At 44.6% G+C, this 17717-nt stretch overlaps 1 protein-coding gene across 3 annotated transcripts in view; it reads right to left on the reverse strand.

Moving 5' to 3' along the window:
• Window positions 1–7466: 7466 nt before the first annotated feature.
• EXOC3L2 (exocyst complex component 3 like 2) overlaps window positions 7467–17717 on the reverse strand; it is a 66991-nt gene continuing 56740 nt past the window's right edge. For all 3 annotated transcript variants that reach the window (XM_069746187.1, XM_069746184.1, XM_069746185.1), the window contains exons 4-12: window positions 12091–12245; window positions 11776–12001; window positions 10221–10321; window positions 9680–9790; window positions 9066–9201; window positions 8670–8792; window positions 8435–8590; window positions 8225–8346; window positions 7467–8097 (exon numbers count right to left, since the gene is read on the reverse strand). In XM_069746187.1, coding sequence (XP_069602288.1) covers window positions 7797–8097; window positions 8225–8346; window positions 8435–8590; window positions 8670–8792; window positions 9066–9201; window positions 9680–9790; window positions 10221–10321; window positions 11776–12001; window positions 12091–12245 — 1431 coding nt within the window. In that variant the 3' untranslated portion in view covers window positions 7467–7796. The remainder of the gene's footprint in view (window positions 8098–8224; window positions 8347–8434; window positions 8591–8669; window positions 8793–9065; window positions 9202–9679; window positions 9791–10220; window positions 10322–11775; window positions 12002–12090; window positions 12246–17717) is intronic.

The raw sequence follows: 17717 nt of genomic DNA on the forward strand, positions 1-17717 counted from the left end.
GATGATGTGATAAAAGTTGCCTCGACCAATCAGCGACGGGCACAGTCTGCCGCGAATTCGCCTCGACCAATCAGCGACTGGCACAGTATCGGCGTAGATGTCATAATGGTTGCCATGGCGACGATGATGTCATAAAGGTTGCCTTGACCAATCAGCGACGGGCACAGTCTGCCGCGAATTCTAGAATCATCATTGTCCATATACTACGGGGACATGCATATTCTAGAATACCCGATGCGTTAGAATCGGGCCACAATCTAGTATATACAGGTCCTTCTCAAAAAATTAGCATATAGTGTTAAATTTCATTATTTACCATAATGTAATGATTACAATTAAACTTTCATATATTATAGATTCATTATCCACCAACTGAAATTTGTCAGGTCTTTTATTGTTTTAATACTGATGATTTTGGCATACAACTCCTGATAACCCAAAAAACCTGTCTCAATAAATTAGCATATTTCACCCATCCAATCAAATAAAAGTGTTTTTTAATAACAAACAAAAAAAACAACAAATAATAATGTTCAGTTATGCACTCAATACTTGGACGGGAATCCTTTGGCAGAAATGACTGCTTCAATGCGGCGTGGCATGGAGGCAATCAGCCTGTGACACTGCTGAGATGTTATGGAGGCCCAGGATGCTTCAATAGCGGCCTTAAGCTCATCCAGAGTGTTGGGTCTTGCGTCTCTCAACTTTCTCTTCACAATATCCCACAGATTCTCTATGGGGTTCAGGTCAGGAGAGTTGGCAGGCCAATTGAGCACAGTAATACCATGGTCAGTAAACCATTTACCAGTGGTTTTGGCACTGTGAGCAGGTGCCAGGTCGTGCTGAAAAATGAAATCTTCATCTCCATAAAGCATTTCAGCCGATGGAAGCATGAAGTGCTCCAAAATCTCCTGATAGCTAGCTGCATTGACCCTGCCCTTGATGAAACACAGTGGACCAACACCAGCAGCTGACATGGCACCCCACACCATCACTGACTGTGGGTACTTGACACTGGACTTCAGGCATTTTGGCATTTCCTTCTCCCCAGTCTTCCTCCAGACTCTGGCACCTTGATTTCCGAATGACATGCAAAATTTGCTTTCATCAGAAAAAAGTACTTGGGACCACTTAGCAACAGTCCAGTGCTGCTTCTCTGTAGCTCAAAAGTGGCTTTACCTGGGGAATGCGGCACCTGTAGCCCATTTCCTGCACACGCCTGTGCACGGTGGCTCTGGATGTTTCCACACCAGACTCAGTCCACTGCTTCCTCAGGTTCCCCAAGGTCTGGAATCGGTCCTTCTCCACAATCTTCCTCAGGGTCCGGTCTCCTCTTCTCGTTGTACAGCGTTTTCTGCCACATTGTTTCCTTCCAACAGACTTACCATTGAGGTGCCTTGATACAGCACTCTGGGAACAGCCTATTTGTTGAGAAATTTCTTTCTGGGTCTTACCCTCTTGCTTGAGGGTGTCAATGATGGCCTTCTTGACATCTGTCAGGTCGCTAGTCTTACCCATGATGGGGGTTTTGAGTAATGAACCAGGCAGGGAGTTTATAAAAGCCTCAGGTATCTTTTGCATGTGTTTAGAGTTAATTAGTTGATTCAGAAGATTAGGGTAATAGGTCGTTTAGAGAACCTTTTCTTGATATGCTAATTTATTGAGACAGGTTTTTTGGGTTATCAGGAGTTGTATGCCAAAATCATCAGTATTAAAACAATAAAAGACCTGACAAATTTCAGTTGGTGGATAATGAATCTATAATATATGAAAGTTTAATTGTAATCATTACATTATGGTAAATAATGAAATTTAACACTATATGCTAATTTTTTGAGAAGGACCTGTATATAATAGCTGAAAAGGGAGAGGTCTCTATGACGTGCAAAAGACCTGTAGATAAGGAAAGGTGTACGGAGCGGAGCAATGTGTGTACGAGGTGTACAGAGCAGAGCCACGTGTGTACGAGGTGTGCGGAGCAGAGCCGTGTGTGTGCAAGGTATACAGAGCGGAGCAGCGTGTGCAATGTGTATGGAGCGGAGCGGTGTGTGTATGAGGTGTACGGAGTAGTGCCGTGTGTACGAGATGTATGGAGAGGAGCCGTGTGTGTATGAGGTGTACGGAGTGGTGACATGTGTGTACGAGATGTATGGATAGGAGCCGTGTGTGTACGAGGTGTACGGAGCGGAGCCGTGTGTGTATGAGGTGTATGGAGTGGAGCTGTGTGTACGAGGTATATGGAGCGGAGCCGTGTGTGTATGAGGTGTATGGAGTGGAGCTGAATGTGTACGAGGTGTATGGAGCGGAGCCATGTGTGTATGAGATGTATGAAGCGGAGTCGTGTGTGTATGAGGTGTATGGAGCGGAGCCGTGTGTGTATGAGGTGTATGGAGCGGAGCCGTGTGTGTATGAGCTGTATGGAGCGGAGCTGAATGTGTACGAGGTGTATGGAGCGGAGCTGAATGTGTACGAGGTGTATGGAGGGGAGCCGTGTGTGTGTACGAGGTGTATGGAGCGGAGCCGTGTGTGTACGAGGTGTATGGAGCGGAGCCGTGTGTGTACGAGGTGTTTGGAGCGGAGCCGTGTGTGTACGAGGTGTATGGAGCGGAGCCGTGTGTGTACGAGGTGTACGGAGCGGAGCCATGTGTGTGTATGAGATGTATAGAGTGGAGTCGTGTGTGCAAAGTGTACAGAGCACAGCCGCGTGTGTAGGAGTAGCTATGTGTGGCCATTACACGATACGAAGTATCATGTGCGGCCAATATACAGTATGGAGCATCATGTGCGGTCATTATACAGTATGGAGCATCGTGTGCAGTCATTATACAGTATGGAGCATCATGTGCAGCCAATATACAGTATGGAGCATCATGTGCGGTCACTATACAGTATGGAGCATCATGTGCAGCCAATATACAGTATGGAGCATCATGTGCGGTCATTATACAATATGGAGCATCATGTGGGGCCAGTATACAGTATGGAGCATCATGTGGGGCCATTATACAGTATGGAGCATCATGTGCGGCCATTATACAGTATGGAGCATCATGTGTGGCTATTATACAGTATGGAGCATCATGTGCGGCCATTATACAGTATGGAGCATCATGTGCGGTCATTATACAGTATGGAGCATCATGTGCGGCCATTATACAGTATGGAGCATCATGTGCGGCCATTATACAGTATGGAGCATCATGTGCGGCCATTATACAGTATGGAGCATCATGTGCGGCCATTATACAGTATGGAGCATCATGTGCGGCCATTATACAGTATGGAGCATCATGTGCGGCCATTATACAGTATGGAGCATCATGTGCGGCCATTATACAGTATTGAGCATCATCTGTGGCCATCATACAGTATGGAGCATCATGTGTGGCCATTATACAGTATGGAGCATCATGTGCGGCCATTATACAGTATGGAGCATCATGTGTGGCCATTATACAGTATGGAGCATCATGTGCGGCCATTATACAGTATGGAGCATCATGTGCGGCCATTATACAGTATTGAGCATCATCTGTGACTATCATACAGTATGGAGCATCATGTGTGGCCATTATACAGTATGGAGCACTGTGTGGCCTTATTTTTTTGTTTAGAATTATTCTTTATGAACAATGTGATCAGCAGTGCTAAATGGGTGTGGCTAGTGAATGGGTGTGGTCAGAGGCGTGGCCTAAGATTTGCCGCGGCGCGCATTGCGCGCCACAAACTTTGTCCCTCTTTCCTAGCTTCAAAAGTTGGGAGGTATGTAGTAATATATAGTAATATGGCCACCCTTCTCAGTGATGATATAGAAACATATATAGTAATATGGCTGCCCTTCTCAGTGATGATATAGTAATATATACTGTATATCTATAGTAAGGTGGCTGCCCTTCTCCTCAGTGATGATATAGTAATATATAGTAATATGGCCGCTCTTCTCCTCAGTGATACAGTAATGTATATAGTAATATTGCCGCTCTTCTCCTCAGTGTGATATAGTAATATATATATATATAGTAATATGGCCGCTCTTCTCCTCAGTGATGATACAATAACATATATAGTAATATGGCCGCTCTTCTCCTCAGTGATGATATAGTAATATGGCTGCCCTTCTCCTCAGTGATGATATACAGTACAGACCAAAAGTTTGGACACACCTTCTCATTTAAAGATTTTTCAGTTTTTTCATGACTATGAAAATTTGTAAATTCACACTGAAGGCATCAAAACTATGAGTTAACACATGTGGAATTATATATTTAACAAAAAAGTGTGAAACAACTGAAAATATGTCTTATATTCTAGGTTCTTCAAAGTAGTCACCTTTTTCTTTGACTGCTTTGCACACTCTTGGCATTCTCTTGATGAGCTTCAAGAGGTAGTCACCGGGAATGGTCTTCCAACTATCTTGAAGTTGTTCCCACAAATGCTTAGTACTTGTTAGCCCTTTTGCCTTCACTCTGTGGTCCAGCTCACCCCAAACCATCTCGATTGGGTTCAGGTCTGGTGACTGTGGAGGCCAGGTCATCTGGCGTAGCGCCCCATCACTCTCCTTCTTGGTCAAATAGCCCTTACACAGCCTGGAGGTGTGTTTGGGGTCATTGTCCTGTTGAAAAATAAATGATGGTCCAACTAAACGCAAACCGGATGGAGTAGCATGCCGCTGCAAGATGCTGTGGTAGCCATTCTGGTTCAGTATGCCTTCAATTTTGAATAAATCCCCAACAGTATCACCAGTAAAGCACCCCCACACCATCACACCTCCTCCTCCATGCTTCACGGTGGGAACCAGGCATGTAGAGTCCATCTGTTCACCTTTTCTGCGTTGCACAAAAACACGATGGTTGGAACCAAAAATCTCAAATTTGGACTCATCAGACCAAAGCACAGATTTCCATCGCATCATGTTCTCATACACTTTATGCAGTATTAGCCCTCTGTGTCTGTACTGCTACATACTGGTTCATGCAGCTTTACATGAACACCTGAGCCTTACACTATAGCTGGTCCGAATAACTAAAGCAATTGTTACAATCCACCTCTCGTGTCTCCCCTTTTCCCCATAGTTTGTAGCTTGCGAGCAGCAGGGCCCTCATTCCTCCTGGTATCTGTTTTGAACTGTATTTCTGTTATGCTGTAATGTCTATTGTCTGTACAAGTCCCCTCTATAATTTGTAAAGCGCTGCGGAATATGTTGGCGCTATATAAATAAAAATTATTATTATTATTATTATATGGTAATATGGCCGCTCTTCTCCTCAGTGCAATATAGTAATATATATAGTAGTATGGACAGCCTTCTCCTCAGTGGTGATATATAAGGGCGGCCATATTACTATATATATTACTGTATCATCACTGAGGAGAAGGGCGGCCATATTAATATATATTACTATATCATCACTGAGGAGAAGAGCGGCCATATTACTATATATTACTATATCACACTGAGGAGAAGGGCGGCCATATCACTATATATATTTCTGTATCATCACTGAAGAGAAGGGCGGCCATATTTCTCTATATATTACTATATCATCACTGAGGAGCAGAGTGGCCATATTACTATATATATTACTGTATCATCACTGAGGAGAAGAGCGGCCATATTACTATATATATTACTGTATCATCACTGAGGAGAAGAGCGGCCATATTACTATATATATTACTGTATCATCACTGAGGAGAAGAGCGGCCATATTACTATATATATTACTGTATCATCACTGAGGAGAAGAGTGGCCATATTACTATATATATTACTGTATCATCACTGAGGAGAAGAGCGGCCATATTACTATAGATAATATATTACTATATCATCCCTGAGGAGAAGAGCGGCCATATTACTATATATATTATTGGATCATTACTGAGGAGAAGAGAAGCCATATTACTATATATATTGCTATATCATCCCTGAGGATAAGAGCGGCCATATATTACTATATATATTATTGGATCATTACTGAGGAGAAGAGAAGCCATATTACTATATATATTGCTATATCATCCCTGAGGAGAAGAGCGGCCATATTACTATATATATTAGTGTATCATTACTGAGGAGAAGAGCAGACATATTACTATATATATTACTAAATCATCACTGAGGAGAAGAGCGGCCATATAACTACATCACCACTGGGATTTGTGAGAAAGAAGATACCGCACTGTAACTTTCTTAAATAGTTAGGCCATATAGGCCATAGGTTTATTAAGGAGAACCTGACAGCGGATGCCATGTATCAGGCTCCGGCTGTATGATTTCAGCCAGGTGCGTCTGACTCTGAAGCACTGCGGCATTTCCGAGAAAAGTTTGAACTGCTTGGGACTGTGCCGCATGGGAGACTGGAGTGACAGGTCTGTCCCTGAGTGTGTGTATAAGGCGACAACGGTCACTCCAGTGCAGTGGGCAGGGACAAGCCCCTGGATACCCACCATTCCCACTAGTCTGCAGTGCAGCTTGGTCCACGGCAGCTTTTAAGGTATGTTTTTGTCTAAACCACTGTGGGTCACACATCATATATTAGCCGTCAGGGTCCCCAGTATATAATGCTAGTGATCATCAGTGATGTAACTACAGTCCTATGGGCCCCAGGGCAATATGTGGACCTCGGCTGCCCTCCAGCATGTTGTTCAGATGTGTGGGCCACAGTAGTGTGGGCGGTTGTAGGGTCAGGTCTCTATTTTGCCCCAAGGCCCGTAGGACTCTAGTTGTGCCACTGAGTATGTAATAATATTGCCTGCTTCTCCTTCACATGTGTCTTGGATCACTTTTATTTTCTTATTCTAATGGAGTTAAATCCGTGCACATGGTCACCATCCTATCAGCCGCCATCTAAACAGGATGCGATGGTGACCTCTGCCGCCTGTTCCCTCCTGTATCCTGTTTATTTTTCTGTATCCCCTCATTGACACTTCCCTGTCAGTTTGGGAACAACATTCCAGGACCCATAAAAGTTTGTCATAAACCACTTCCAAGACCCCATCCTTGACCTGCTGATGAGTAAGAGCCCTCCTGAAGTATCTGGTGCTTCCAAGGACTCTTAAAGGCTCCGGAGGGACATTTTCGGGAAAGGAAGCCATTATAGTCTATGGACAGAAAACAAGACTGGGAAGCAGCTATAGGGGGCGCAGAGGTGGTAGCTGAGGCCGGTCCCAAAGCTTGGCGAGGCCCAAGCTCCTTATGAGATAGGACACCAATATTAGAAATAGAGCATGGTAGGTGAGGGCCTGTTGATCATTTTGCATGGGGTACAGGAGCCAAAATGTTCCTGCTGACCGTGGGTGACTTGTGATGTAGTCACATATGGACTTTTATTTTGTAAATAAAGTACAAAGAAATCTGAGCATCTATTAATCCAGAATATCTAATAATCCAGAATCTTTGCCATATTACCAGACATTGGACATTTAGTGGTTTGTATCTTGGAAGTAATGACAAGGACAATGCAAACTGTTAAATTAATCTTTATTACATTGACTCTTTAGAATATATTCTACATATACATGGAGGATATCTGCTGGAAGTCTCAGTCTTATTAATCTCCAAGAGAAGCACCCGTTGCCTCACATAATACTCCGCTCAAGAAATATGGAGTTCCCTCAAGGCCTTGACTCTGCTGGGCTGCAGGAAGAAGAACTTGGCTCTCACCATTGCTAACAATGGCAACCTGACGTAGCGAGACATCTCACATCATCACTTCTCTGTCTTCAGCTTTCATCGTTTCCCCACTATTAACCACCTTTTATCCATGACGTTGGGCAAACATGTCTGTAGCCATCTAAAGCTGCGTGTCTTCTTCTCCATTGCCTAAACCACCACCAGCAGGACTTAAAATGTTTGTTCTCTGACGGCTCAGCCGACTGAAAGTCCTGTGACCAAACTGGGAGACTCGAGAGAGATTGATATTTACGCAGCGGGTGTCTCGTGTGAAGCTAATGTCAGCAAAAAATCCTGGAGCACCCCGACACAGAGAGAACGCGTCTACACCTTCTAAGTCATGGAGGACACCCAAGATCTGCTGCCTGGAGCTCGGATCCCAAAAGCCACGAACATCAAGTAGAGAAGACAGATGGCGCTTCCTGAGAGAAGATCATGGAATGGTCATCAATGGAGATAATGTAATGGTGAGTGGGAGAGATGGGCAAAAGCGTGACTAGGTCCAAAGAAACGCAATGAGTAATGATGAGCTCAGGACTATGCACTCACCTAAAATCCGGAAAGTCGGACACCAGCATCCCAACTTCCATCTGGATAGACGGCGTGTCCTCTAGCACAAGAATCTCAGTGAGTCTGGGTATGACCTGGTCCAGAGTGGTTTCAGGAGATTCCTATGGAGAGAAAGGAGACATGATCCAATATCGGGTTTGGGCACCACCATGGTGACTTCAGCTCAGGATCTGCAGAATCGTCACTTACCAACCTGCTGAAGATCTGACCCAGCTGCTTGGACTCTTCTCTCATCTTGGAGGCCACTTTCCTTCTGGTCTTTGAATTGGTGCAGGATATTTTGCCTTGTATGAGAGGGCGAACCAGCTCCAGCAAGATTCTACGATGAAGCTCTGATATGGTGGCCTGTAGAGAAGTGCAGAACATCATCAATCAGCACGCAGCATCCAGGAGCCATAGAAATGGCGGTGCTGAGGACACGTACCTGGTAAGGTCCCGGGCTTAGTTTGCGAAGGGCGGCTGTTCGCTCTCCCAGGATGGACACAATCCCATCACATGCATCTGAATTGTTCAGCCATCGCCGGCTCAGAAGCTTTTTGGAAAATGGCTGTTGTAAGAAAAGAGAGAAATTCCCTCAATCAAGATGATAATTGCTCTGATTGTCCTGCTGAGAGCTCACACAAGCTTCTTCCCACTTCGTATTATAAAGCCTAATTTAAAAAAATGGGCTCCAAATCTCCGCATCTAGGCCCAATATAAGATACTACTGACATGCATCCTGTACAAAGACTGCAGGCACCAGGATCATTTACCACCATGTACACTGAGCATACAAACCAAATCTGATGTGAGGAAAGACAGCCTTACTACACGGCTTTACCTTTATGTCAAGCAGAATCAGGTCCGAGATGGCCCTCGTGGCAAGAGCTGTTATCCGGCCGAGAGATCCCTCAGCTTGATTCTTAGCATCTATTCCATCTTCTTTAGCGAGCTGCGCCATGCGGCTAGCGAATTCCCTGAGAATTAAGTTTACAGACTTAGATGCTGCAAGATTTATTTTATTCTTATATAAAAAATACATGAATGATTTTTATTAACTGATAAAAATTGGAATTGTATATAAAATGTGTTTTGCCAACAGATTCCCATGAGCTGGGAGAGAATATTTATTGGTTATTTACATAAGTTGCTGGATGTAATCTGCCCCTTTTGTCATTAGGTGGCGCTGTCCTTTACGGTCTCTATATCAGTGATGTTATGTATTGGTTGTATTGCTCTCCTCGTCAGTAGGCAGCGCTGTGTATTCTTTATGTCCATGGGTTACATATTGGTTGTCATCAGCTCATCAGTCCATAAGGTGGCACTGTGCTATACGTCGTCTATATTGTCTATACACTAAGGTCGCTGTCATGGCGGAACTTGTCTTTTGTCTTCTTTTCCCTATTTAAAGAATATGTTTATATCTGAGTAACAGACAGATTGGGGGTCACTCACTGGAATAGGGGGCAGCAGTTGACGATACTGATGATGCGGTAGATGAAGGCCTCAGTCGTTTCTGTCAGCCCTTCATGCTCCAAATAAAATCTCTCCACCGACTTGTGGAATCTGGTAAAAGGGAGAAGAGAAGGAGTGAAGCGCAGACCCCTGAATAATGACTGGGACCTTGTGGACTGTGATCCCCCGCAGGCAGGGTTCCCCTCTCTACCCATCTGTCACTTATTTAGTTCACGTGTTTTCTCCTTGTTTAATCTTCTGTTATGTACCTAAACCTTCTGTCTCATGTACAGATGGAATTATTTAAGGCTTTAAAAGAAATAAAAATAACAAGTGTTATCAGTGATCATGACCTGTGACCTCTCATTGTGACCTGTAACCTCATTATGACCTATGACCTCTCATCATGACCTGTAACCTCATCATGACCTGTGAGCTGTAACCTCATCATGACCTGTGACCTCTCATCATGACCTAAGATCCAGAGCTTCCTGGCCTTGCAATGGCTGACCCAAATATTGGACTTTCTACTAGAAAATACCTGCACAGGAAATCAGAGAAGCAGCAAAGGCAGGTGAGAGCCAACATCACCCCGAAACCTTCACTGATCAGCGGTGCTCGATCAATGTGCGGCTTCATGATCTAATGGGAAGAGGAACATCGGTAAGAGATTAGATAATGGACAGTGGTTGAGAACAGTCAGAATGGTGGGAAAACCAATAATGGACTGAGCAGTCGCAGAACAAATAATGGACCGAGAGGACAGAGAACAAATAATGGACGGAGAGGTCAGAGAACAAATAATGGACCGAGATAACGGAGAACAGATAATGGATTGAGCTGATGGAAAGCAGATAGTGGACTGAGCAATCGAAGAACATGTGATGGACTGAGCGGTTGGAGAACAGATAATGCACAGAGCGATTGGATAAAAGATAAAGGACTGAACGGCTGTAAGACAGATAATGGACTGAGAGGTTGGAGAACAGATAATGGACTGAATAGTCAGAGAACAGATAATCTACCGAGCGGTTGAAGAACAAATAATGTACTGAGTGGCCAGAGAATAGTTAATGGACTGAGTGGTCAGAGAACATGTCATGGACTGAACGCAAAGAGAACAAATAAGGGACTGAGAGGGTGGAGAACAGATAAGGGAATGAGCGTTCGGAGAACAGATAATGGAATGAGCGATCGGAGAACAAATAATTGACCAAGTGGTCAGAGAACAGATAATGGACCAAATGGTCAGATGACAGATAATGGACTGAGCATTTGGATAACAAATAGAGGACCAGGCAGCTAGAGAACAGATATTGGACAGATAATGGACCGAGCAGTCAGAGAATAGATAATGGACAATGATTGGATGACAGATGATGGATGGAGAGGTCAGAGAACAGATATTGGACAGATAACGGACGGAGCAGTCAGAGAATAGATAATGGACAATGATTGGATGACAGATGATGGATGGAGAGGTCAGAGAGCAGATATTGGACAGATAATGGACCGAGCAGTCAGAGAATAGATAATGGACAATGATTGGATGACAGATGATGGATGGAGAGGTCAGAGAACAGATAATGGACCGATCATTCGGAGAATAGATAATAGACAATGATTGGATGACAGATGATGGACGGACGTCGGAAACGCGTACGGCTACGTTCACATTTGCGTTGTGCGGGGCTGCGTCGGCGACACGACGCAAACAAAAACGCATGCAAAACGCATTGTTTTGCGACGCATGCGTCCTTTTTTTGCCGGATTTTGGACGCAAAAAAAATGCATCTTGCTGCATCCTCTGCGCCCTAACGCTTGCGGCAAAAAAGACGCATGCATCGCAAAACATGTTAAATATAGGGGCGCATGGCGCATGTGTCGCCGCGGTTGCGCCCGACGCAGCCCGGCAGAACGCAAATGTGAACGTAGCCTAATGGACACAGTTCGTAGTAAAGATACCGGATAGAAGTTGGAAAACAGATTATGGACAGTGGTCAGAGAACATAAAATACACAGTGGTCATGTACTGGAGAATAGACAGAAATTAGATAAAAAAGAAAATGGGCAGTAATCAGAAAAGGAGGGTTTACCTGAATGACCCTGCCGCTGAAGCCTGACAGGAGATCCTCATTCCTCATCATCTGGGTCCAGCGATCTTGCTCCACCTTGAGTTCTTCCTCCAGTCTGTGGGAGACGCGCTGCTGTATGAGGCTGCCGTACTGCTGCTCCAGCATGGTCCGGGTGTCACTGGTCAGCAGGGGGCCCAACTCATATGGGTTGATCAGTGGGGAGATTTCTGGTCTGGACAGGATATCCCTGTATGGAGAGGCCACAGGCATCCCTTATTTCCAGCATGTCACCCGCCATCCCATGCCTGCCCCAGCATCACCTGTTCTGCCCCTCACCTGCAGTACACGTTACTGTTCCAATCTAGAATGAAGTAGATGTCATTGGTTTCCAGATCTCGTTGGGCCGCCGCACTGAGCCACTCTGATATGACTCGATGGTAGGCAGATAGGTAGATCCGGAAAACCTCAAAGTCCCTGGGATATGAACAAACCTATGGAAAGAAGAAACATAAACCACCTCATGTACATTACATATGACGAGGAGCCGCAGATGCCTGGTCCCTTCATCTCTATGAGTTTTGGCTCCTGGCAGCTACACGACCCGAAGAAGTCAGACTAAAAGCCAAGGGCATTGGAGAAGCAGCCGGCGACACCATAACAGGGGCAGAGCTGTGAGCACGTCATATTACTAATTTATAGGGCAATTATTAACACAATCTAAATAATTGACAGGTCCAATCCTTAATGTAGATAGTTACTATCATCCATGATAGGTACAATCATCAATGTAGAACAGGTACAATCATCACTGTAGACAGGTACACTCATCAAGATAGGCAGGCACAATCATCCATGAAGATAGTTACAATCATTAGTGATAGGTACAATCAGTATAGACCGGTACAATCATCAATGTTGTGGTGGTAATTCATGTTTATAGATGGGTACAATCATCTGTGTAGACAGGTACATTCATCAATTTGGGCAGGAACAATCATCCGTGTAGATAGGTACATTCATCCATATAGAGCGGTGAATTCTTCAATGTAGACAGGTACATTGATCTGTTAGGACAGGTACAATCATCCGTGTGGACAGATTCATCCATTTGTACAGGTACATATATTTGTATAGAAAGGTGCGTTTGTCCTTGTGGTCAAGTAAATTCATACACAGGGACAACTTATTCACCTGGACGGATTCATACATCTACCTGCCAGATGCATTCTTGCAAGCAGACATGTACATGTGTCCATGTACAGTACATTCACACCTTCATGGACCCTTATTTTCGTGGCCAGGTACATATGTAGAGTACATTCACACTTGTGGACCCTTATTTTCCTGGCCAGGTACATATGTCCATGTACAGTACATTCACACTTGGAACCATTATTTTCCTGGCCAGGAACGTGTGTCCATGTACATTACTTTCACACTTCTGGTCCCTTATTTTCCTGGCCAGGTACATGTGTCCATATACAGTACATTCACACTCGTGGACCCTTATTTTCCTGGCCAGGTACGTGTGTCCATGTACAGCACATTCACACCTTCATGGACCCTTATTTTCCTGGCCAGGTACGTGTGTCAATGTACAGTACATTCACACCTTCATGGACCCTTATTTTCGTGGCCAGGTACATATGTAGAGTACATTCACACTCGTGGACCCTTATTTTCAAGGCCAGGTACGTGTGTCCATGTACAGTACATTCACTCTCGTGGACCCTTATTTTCCTGGCCAGGTACATGTGTCCATGTACAGTACATTCACACCTTCATGGACCCTTATTTTCCTGGCCAGGTACGTGTGTCCATGTACAGTACATTCACTCTCGTGGACCCTTATTTTCCTGGCCAAGTACGTATGTCCATGTACAGTACATTCACACCTTCATGGACCCTTATTTTCCTGGCCAGGTACGTGTGTCCATGTACAGTACAATATAAACTGTGCAGGAGTTGTGGGTTAAATCCGCGCTGCCTTAATGAAGAAGTTCCAAGGATAATAAATTTAAAAGGTGGTTTATTCAACGCGTTTCAAGGTCAGTGCGACCTCTTCTTCAGGAAATTCATAGGTATGTTGTATGTGGAATTTCCTGAAGAAGAGGTCGCACTGACCTTGAAACGCGTTGAATAAACCACCTTTTAAATTTATTATCCTTGGAACTTCTTCATTAAGGCAGCGCGGATTTAACCCACAACTCCTGCACAGTTTATATTGTCATACGGCCGTTGATCGGCTTGTGGATCTGCAGCAGCCAAAATCGCTACATGCTTTTCATTCAACAAAATCAGGTGAGCAATTCTAAGAAAGCTCTCGTGGTTATCTAGAGGATAAGACCCTATTTTGCGCTTTGTGTCTCCATTTTTTTCCTATAGCATGTACAGTACATTCACACCTTCATGGACCCTTATTTTCCTGGCCAGGTACGTGTGTCCATGTACAGTACATTCACACCTTCATGGACCCTTATTTTTGTGGCCAGGTACATATGTAGAGTACATTCACACTTGTGGACCCTTATTTTCCTGGCCAGGTATGTGTGTCCATGTAGAGTACATTCCATTCACTATCATACACCCTTATTTTCCTGGCCAGGTACATGTGTCCATATACAGTACATTCACACTTGGAACCATTATTTTCCTGGCCAGGAACGTGTGTCCATGTACATTACTTTCACACTTCTGGTCCCTTATTTTCCTGGCCAGGTACATGTGTCCATATACAGTACATTCACACTCGTGGACCCTTATTTTCCTGGCCAGGTACGTGTGTCCATGTACAGTACATTCACACTCGTGGACCCTTATTTTCCTGGCCAGGTACTTGTGTCCATGTACAGTACATTCACACTCGTGGACCCTTATTTTCCTGGCCAGGTACGTGTGTCCATGTACAGTACATTCACACTCGTGGACCCTTATTTTCCTGGCCAGGTACTTGTGTCCATGTACAGTACATTCACACTCGTGGACCCTTATTTTCCTGGCCAGGTACGTGTGTCCATGTACAGTACATTCACACTCGTGGACCCTTATTTTCCAGGTCAGGTACGTGTGTCCATGTACAGTACATTCACACTCGTGGACCCTTATTTTCCAGGTCAGGTACGTGTGTCCATGTACAGTACATTCACACTCGTGGACCCTTATTTTCTAGGCCAGGTACATGTGTCCATGTACAGTACATTCACACTCGTGGACCCTTATTTTCCTGGCCACATACGTGTGTCCATGTACAGTACATTCACACTCGTGCACCCTTATTTTCCTGGCCAGGTACGTGTGTCCATGTACAATACATTCACACCCATGGACCCTTATTTTCCTGGCCAAGTACGTGTGTCCATGTACAGTACATTCACACTCGGGACACTTATTTTCCTGGCCAGGTACATGTGTCCATGTACAGTACATTCACACTCGTGGACCCTTATTTTCCTGGCCAAGTACGTGTGTCCATGTACAGTACATTCACACTCGTGGACCCTTATTTTTTGGGCCGTGCACATATGTACAGTACATTTACACTCGTGGACCCTTATTTTCCTGGCCAGGTACGTGTGTCCATGTACAATACATTCACACCCATGGACCCTTATTTTCCTGGCCAAGTACGTGTGTCCATGTACAGTACATTCACACTTGTGGACCCTTATTTTCCTGGCCAGGTACATGTGTCCATGTACAGTACATTCACACTCGTGAACCCTTATTTTCTTGGCCACGTACGTGTGTCCATGTACAGTACATTCACACTCGTGGACCCTTATTTTCCTGGCCAGGTACATGTGTCTACGTACAGTACATTCACACTCGTGGACCCTTATTTTCCTGGCCAGGTACGTGTGTCCATGTACAGTACATTCACTCTCATGGACCCTTATTTTCCTGGCCAGGTACGTGTGTCCATGTACAGTACGTTCACACTCTTGGGCCCTTATTTTCCTGGCCACGTCCGTGTGTCCATGTACAGTACATTCACACTCATGGACCCTTATTTTCCTGGCCAAGTATGTGTGTCCATGTACAGTACATTCACACTCGGGACCCTTATTTTCCTGGCCAGGTACATGTGTCCATGTACAGTACATTCACACTCGTGGACACTTATTTTCCTGGCCAGGTACGTGTGTCCATGTACAGTACATTCACACTCGTGGACCCTTATTTTCCTGGCCAGGTACGTGTGTCCATGTACAGTACGTTCACACTCTTGGACCCTTATTTTCCTGGCCAGGTACATGTGTCCATGTACAGTAGTACAGTACATTCACATTTGTGGACCCTTATTTTCCTGGCCAGGTACGTGTGTCCATGTACAGTACGTTCACACTCTTGGACCCTTATTTTCCTGGCCAGGTACATGTGTCCATGTACAGTAGTACAGTACATTCACACTCGTGAACCCTTATTTTCTTGGCCACGTACGTGTGTCCATGTACAGTACATTCACACTCGTGGACCCTTATTTTTTGGGCCGTGCACATATGTACAGTACATTCACACTCGTGGACCCTTATTTTCCTGGCCAGGTACGTGTGTCCATGTACAGTACATTCACACTCGGGACCCTTATTTTCCTGGCCAGGTACATGTGTCTACGTACAGTACATTCACACTCATGCACCTTTATTTTCCTGGCCAGGTACATGTGTCCATGTACAGTACATTCACACTCATGCACCTTTATTTTCCTGGCCAAGTACGTGTGTCCATGTACAGTATGTTCACACTCTTGCACCCTTATTTTCCTGGCAAGGTACGTGTGTCTATATACAGTACATTCACACTCGTGAACCCTTATTTTCTTGGCCACGTACGTGTGTCCATGTACAGTACATTCACACTCGTGGACCCTTATTTTCCTGGCCAGGTACATGTGTCTACGTACAGTACATTCACACTCATGCACCTTTATTTTCCTGGCCAAGTACGTGTGTCCATATACAGTACATTCACACTCTTGCACCCTTATTTTCCTGGAAAGGTATGTGTGTCCATGTACAATACATTCACACTCGTGGACCCTTATTTTCCTGGCCAGGTACATGTGTCCATGTACAGTACATTCACACTCATGGACGCTTATTTTCCTTGCCAAGTACGTGTGTCCATGTACAGTATGTTCACACTATTGGACCCTTATTTTCCTGGCAAGGTACGTGTGTCCATGTACAGTACGTTCACACTCGTGGATCCTTATTTTCCTGGCCAGGTACATGTGTCCATGTACAGTACATTCACACTCATGCACCTTTATTTTCCTGGCCAAGTACGTGTGTCCATGTACAGTATGTTCACACTCTTGCACCCTTATTTTCCTGGCAAGGTACGTGTGTCTATATACAGTACATTCACACTCGTGAACCCTTATTTTCTTGGCCACGTACGTGTGTCCATGTACAGTACATTCACACTCGTGGACCCTTATTTTCCTGGCCAGGTACATGTGTCTACGTACAGTACATTCACACTCATGCACCTTTATTTTCCTGGCCAAGTACGTGTGTCTATATACAGTACATTCACACTCTTGCACCCTTATTTTCCTGGCAAGGTATGTGTGTCCATGTACAATACATTCACACTCATGCACCTTTATTTTCCTGGCCAAGTACGTGTGTCCATGTACAGTATGTTCACACTCTTGCACCCTTATTTTCCTGGCAAGGTACGTGTGTCTATATACAGTACATTCACACTCGTGAACCCTTATTTTCTTGGCCACGTACGTGTGTCCATGTACAGTACATTCACACTCGTGGACCCTTATTTTCCTGGCCAGGTACATGTGTCTACGTACAGTACATTCACACTCATGCACCCTTATTTTCCTGGCCAAGTACGTGTGTCCATATACAGTACATTCACACTCTTGCACCCTTATTTTCCTGGCAAGGTATGTGTGTCCATGTACAATACATTCACACTCGTGGACCCTTATTTTCCTG

The sequence above is a fragment of the Ranitomeya imitator genome, chromosome 2, assembly GCF_032444005.1.
Source record: "Ranitomeya imitator isolate aRanImi1 chromosome 2, aRanImi1.pri, whole genome shotgun sequence".
NCBI classification, from domain to species: domain Eukaryota; kingdom Metazoa; phylum Chordata; class Amphibia; order Anura; family Dendrobatidae; genus Ranitomeya; species Ranitomeya imitator.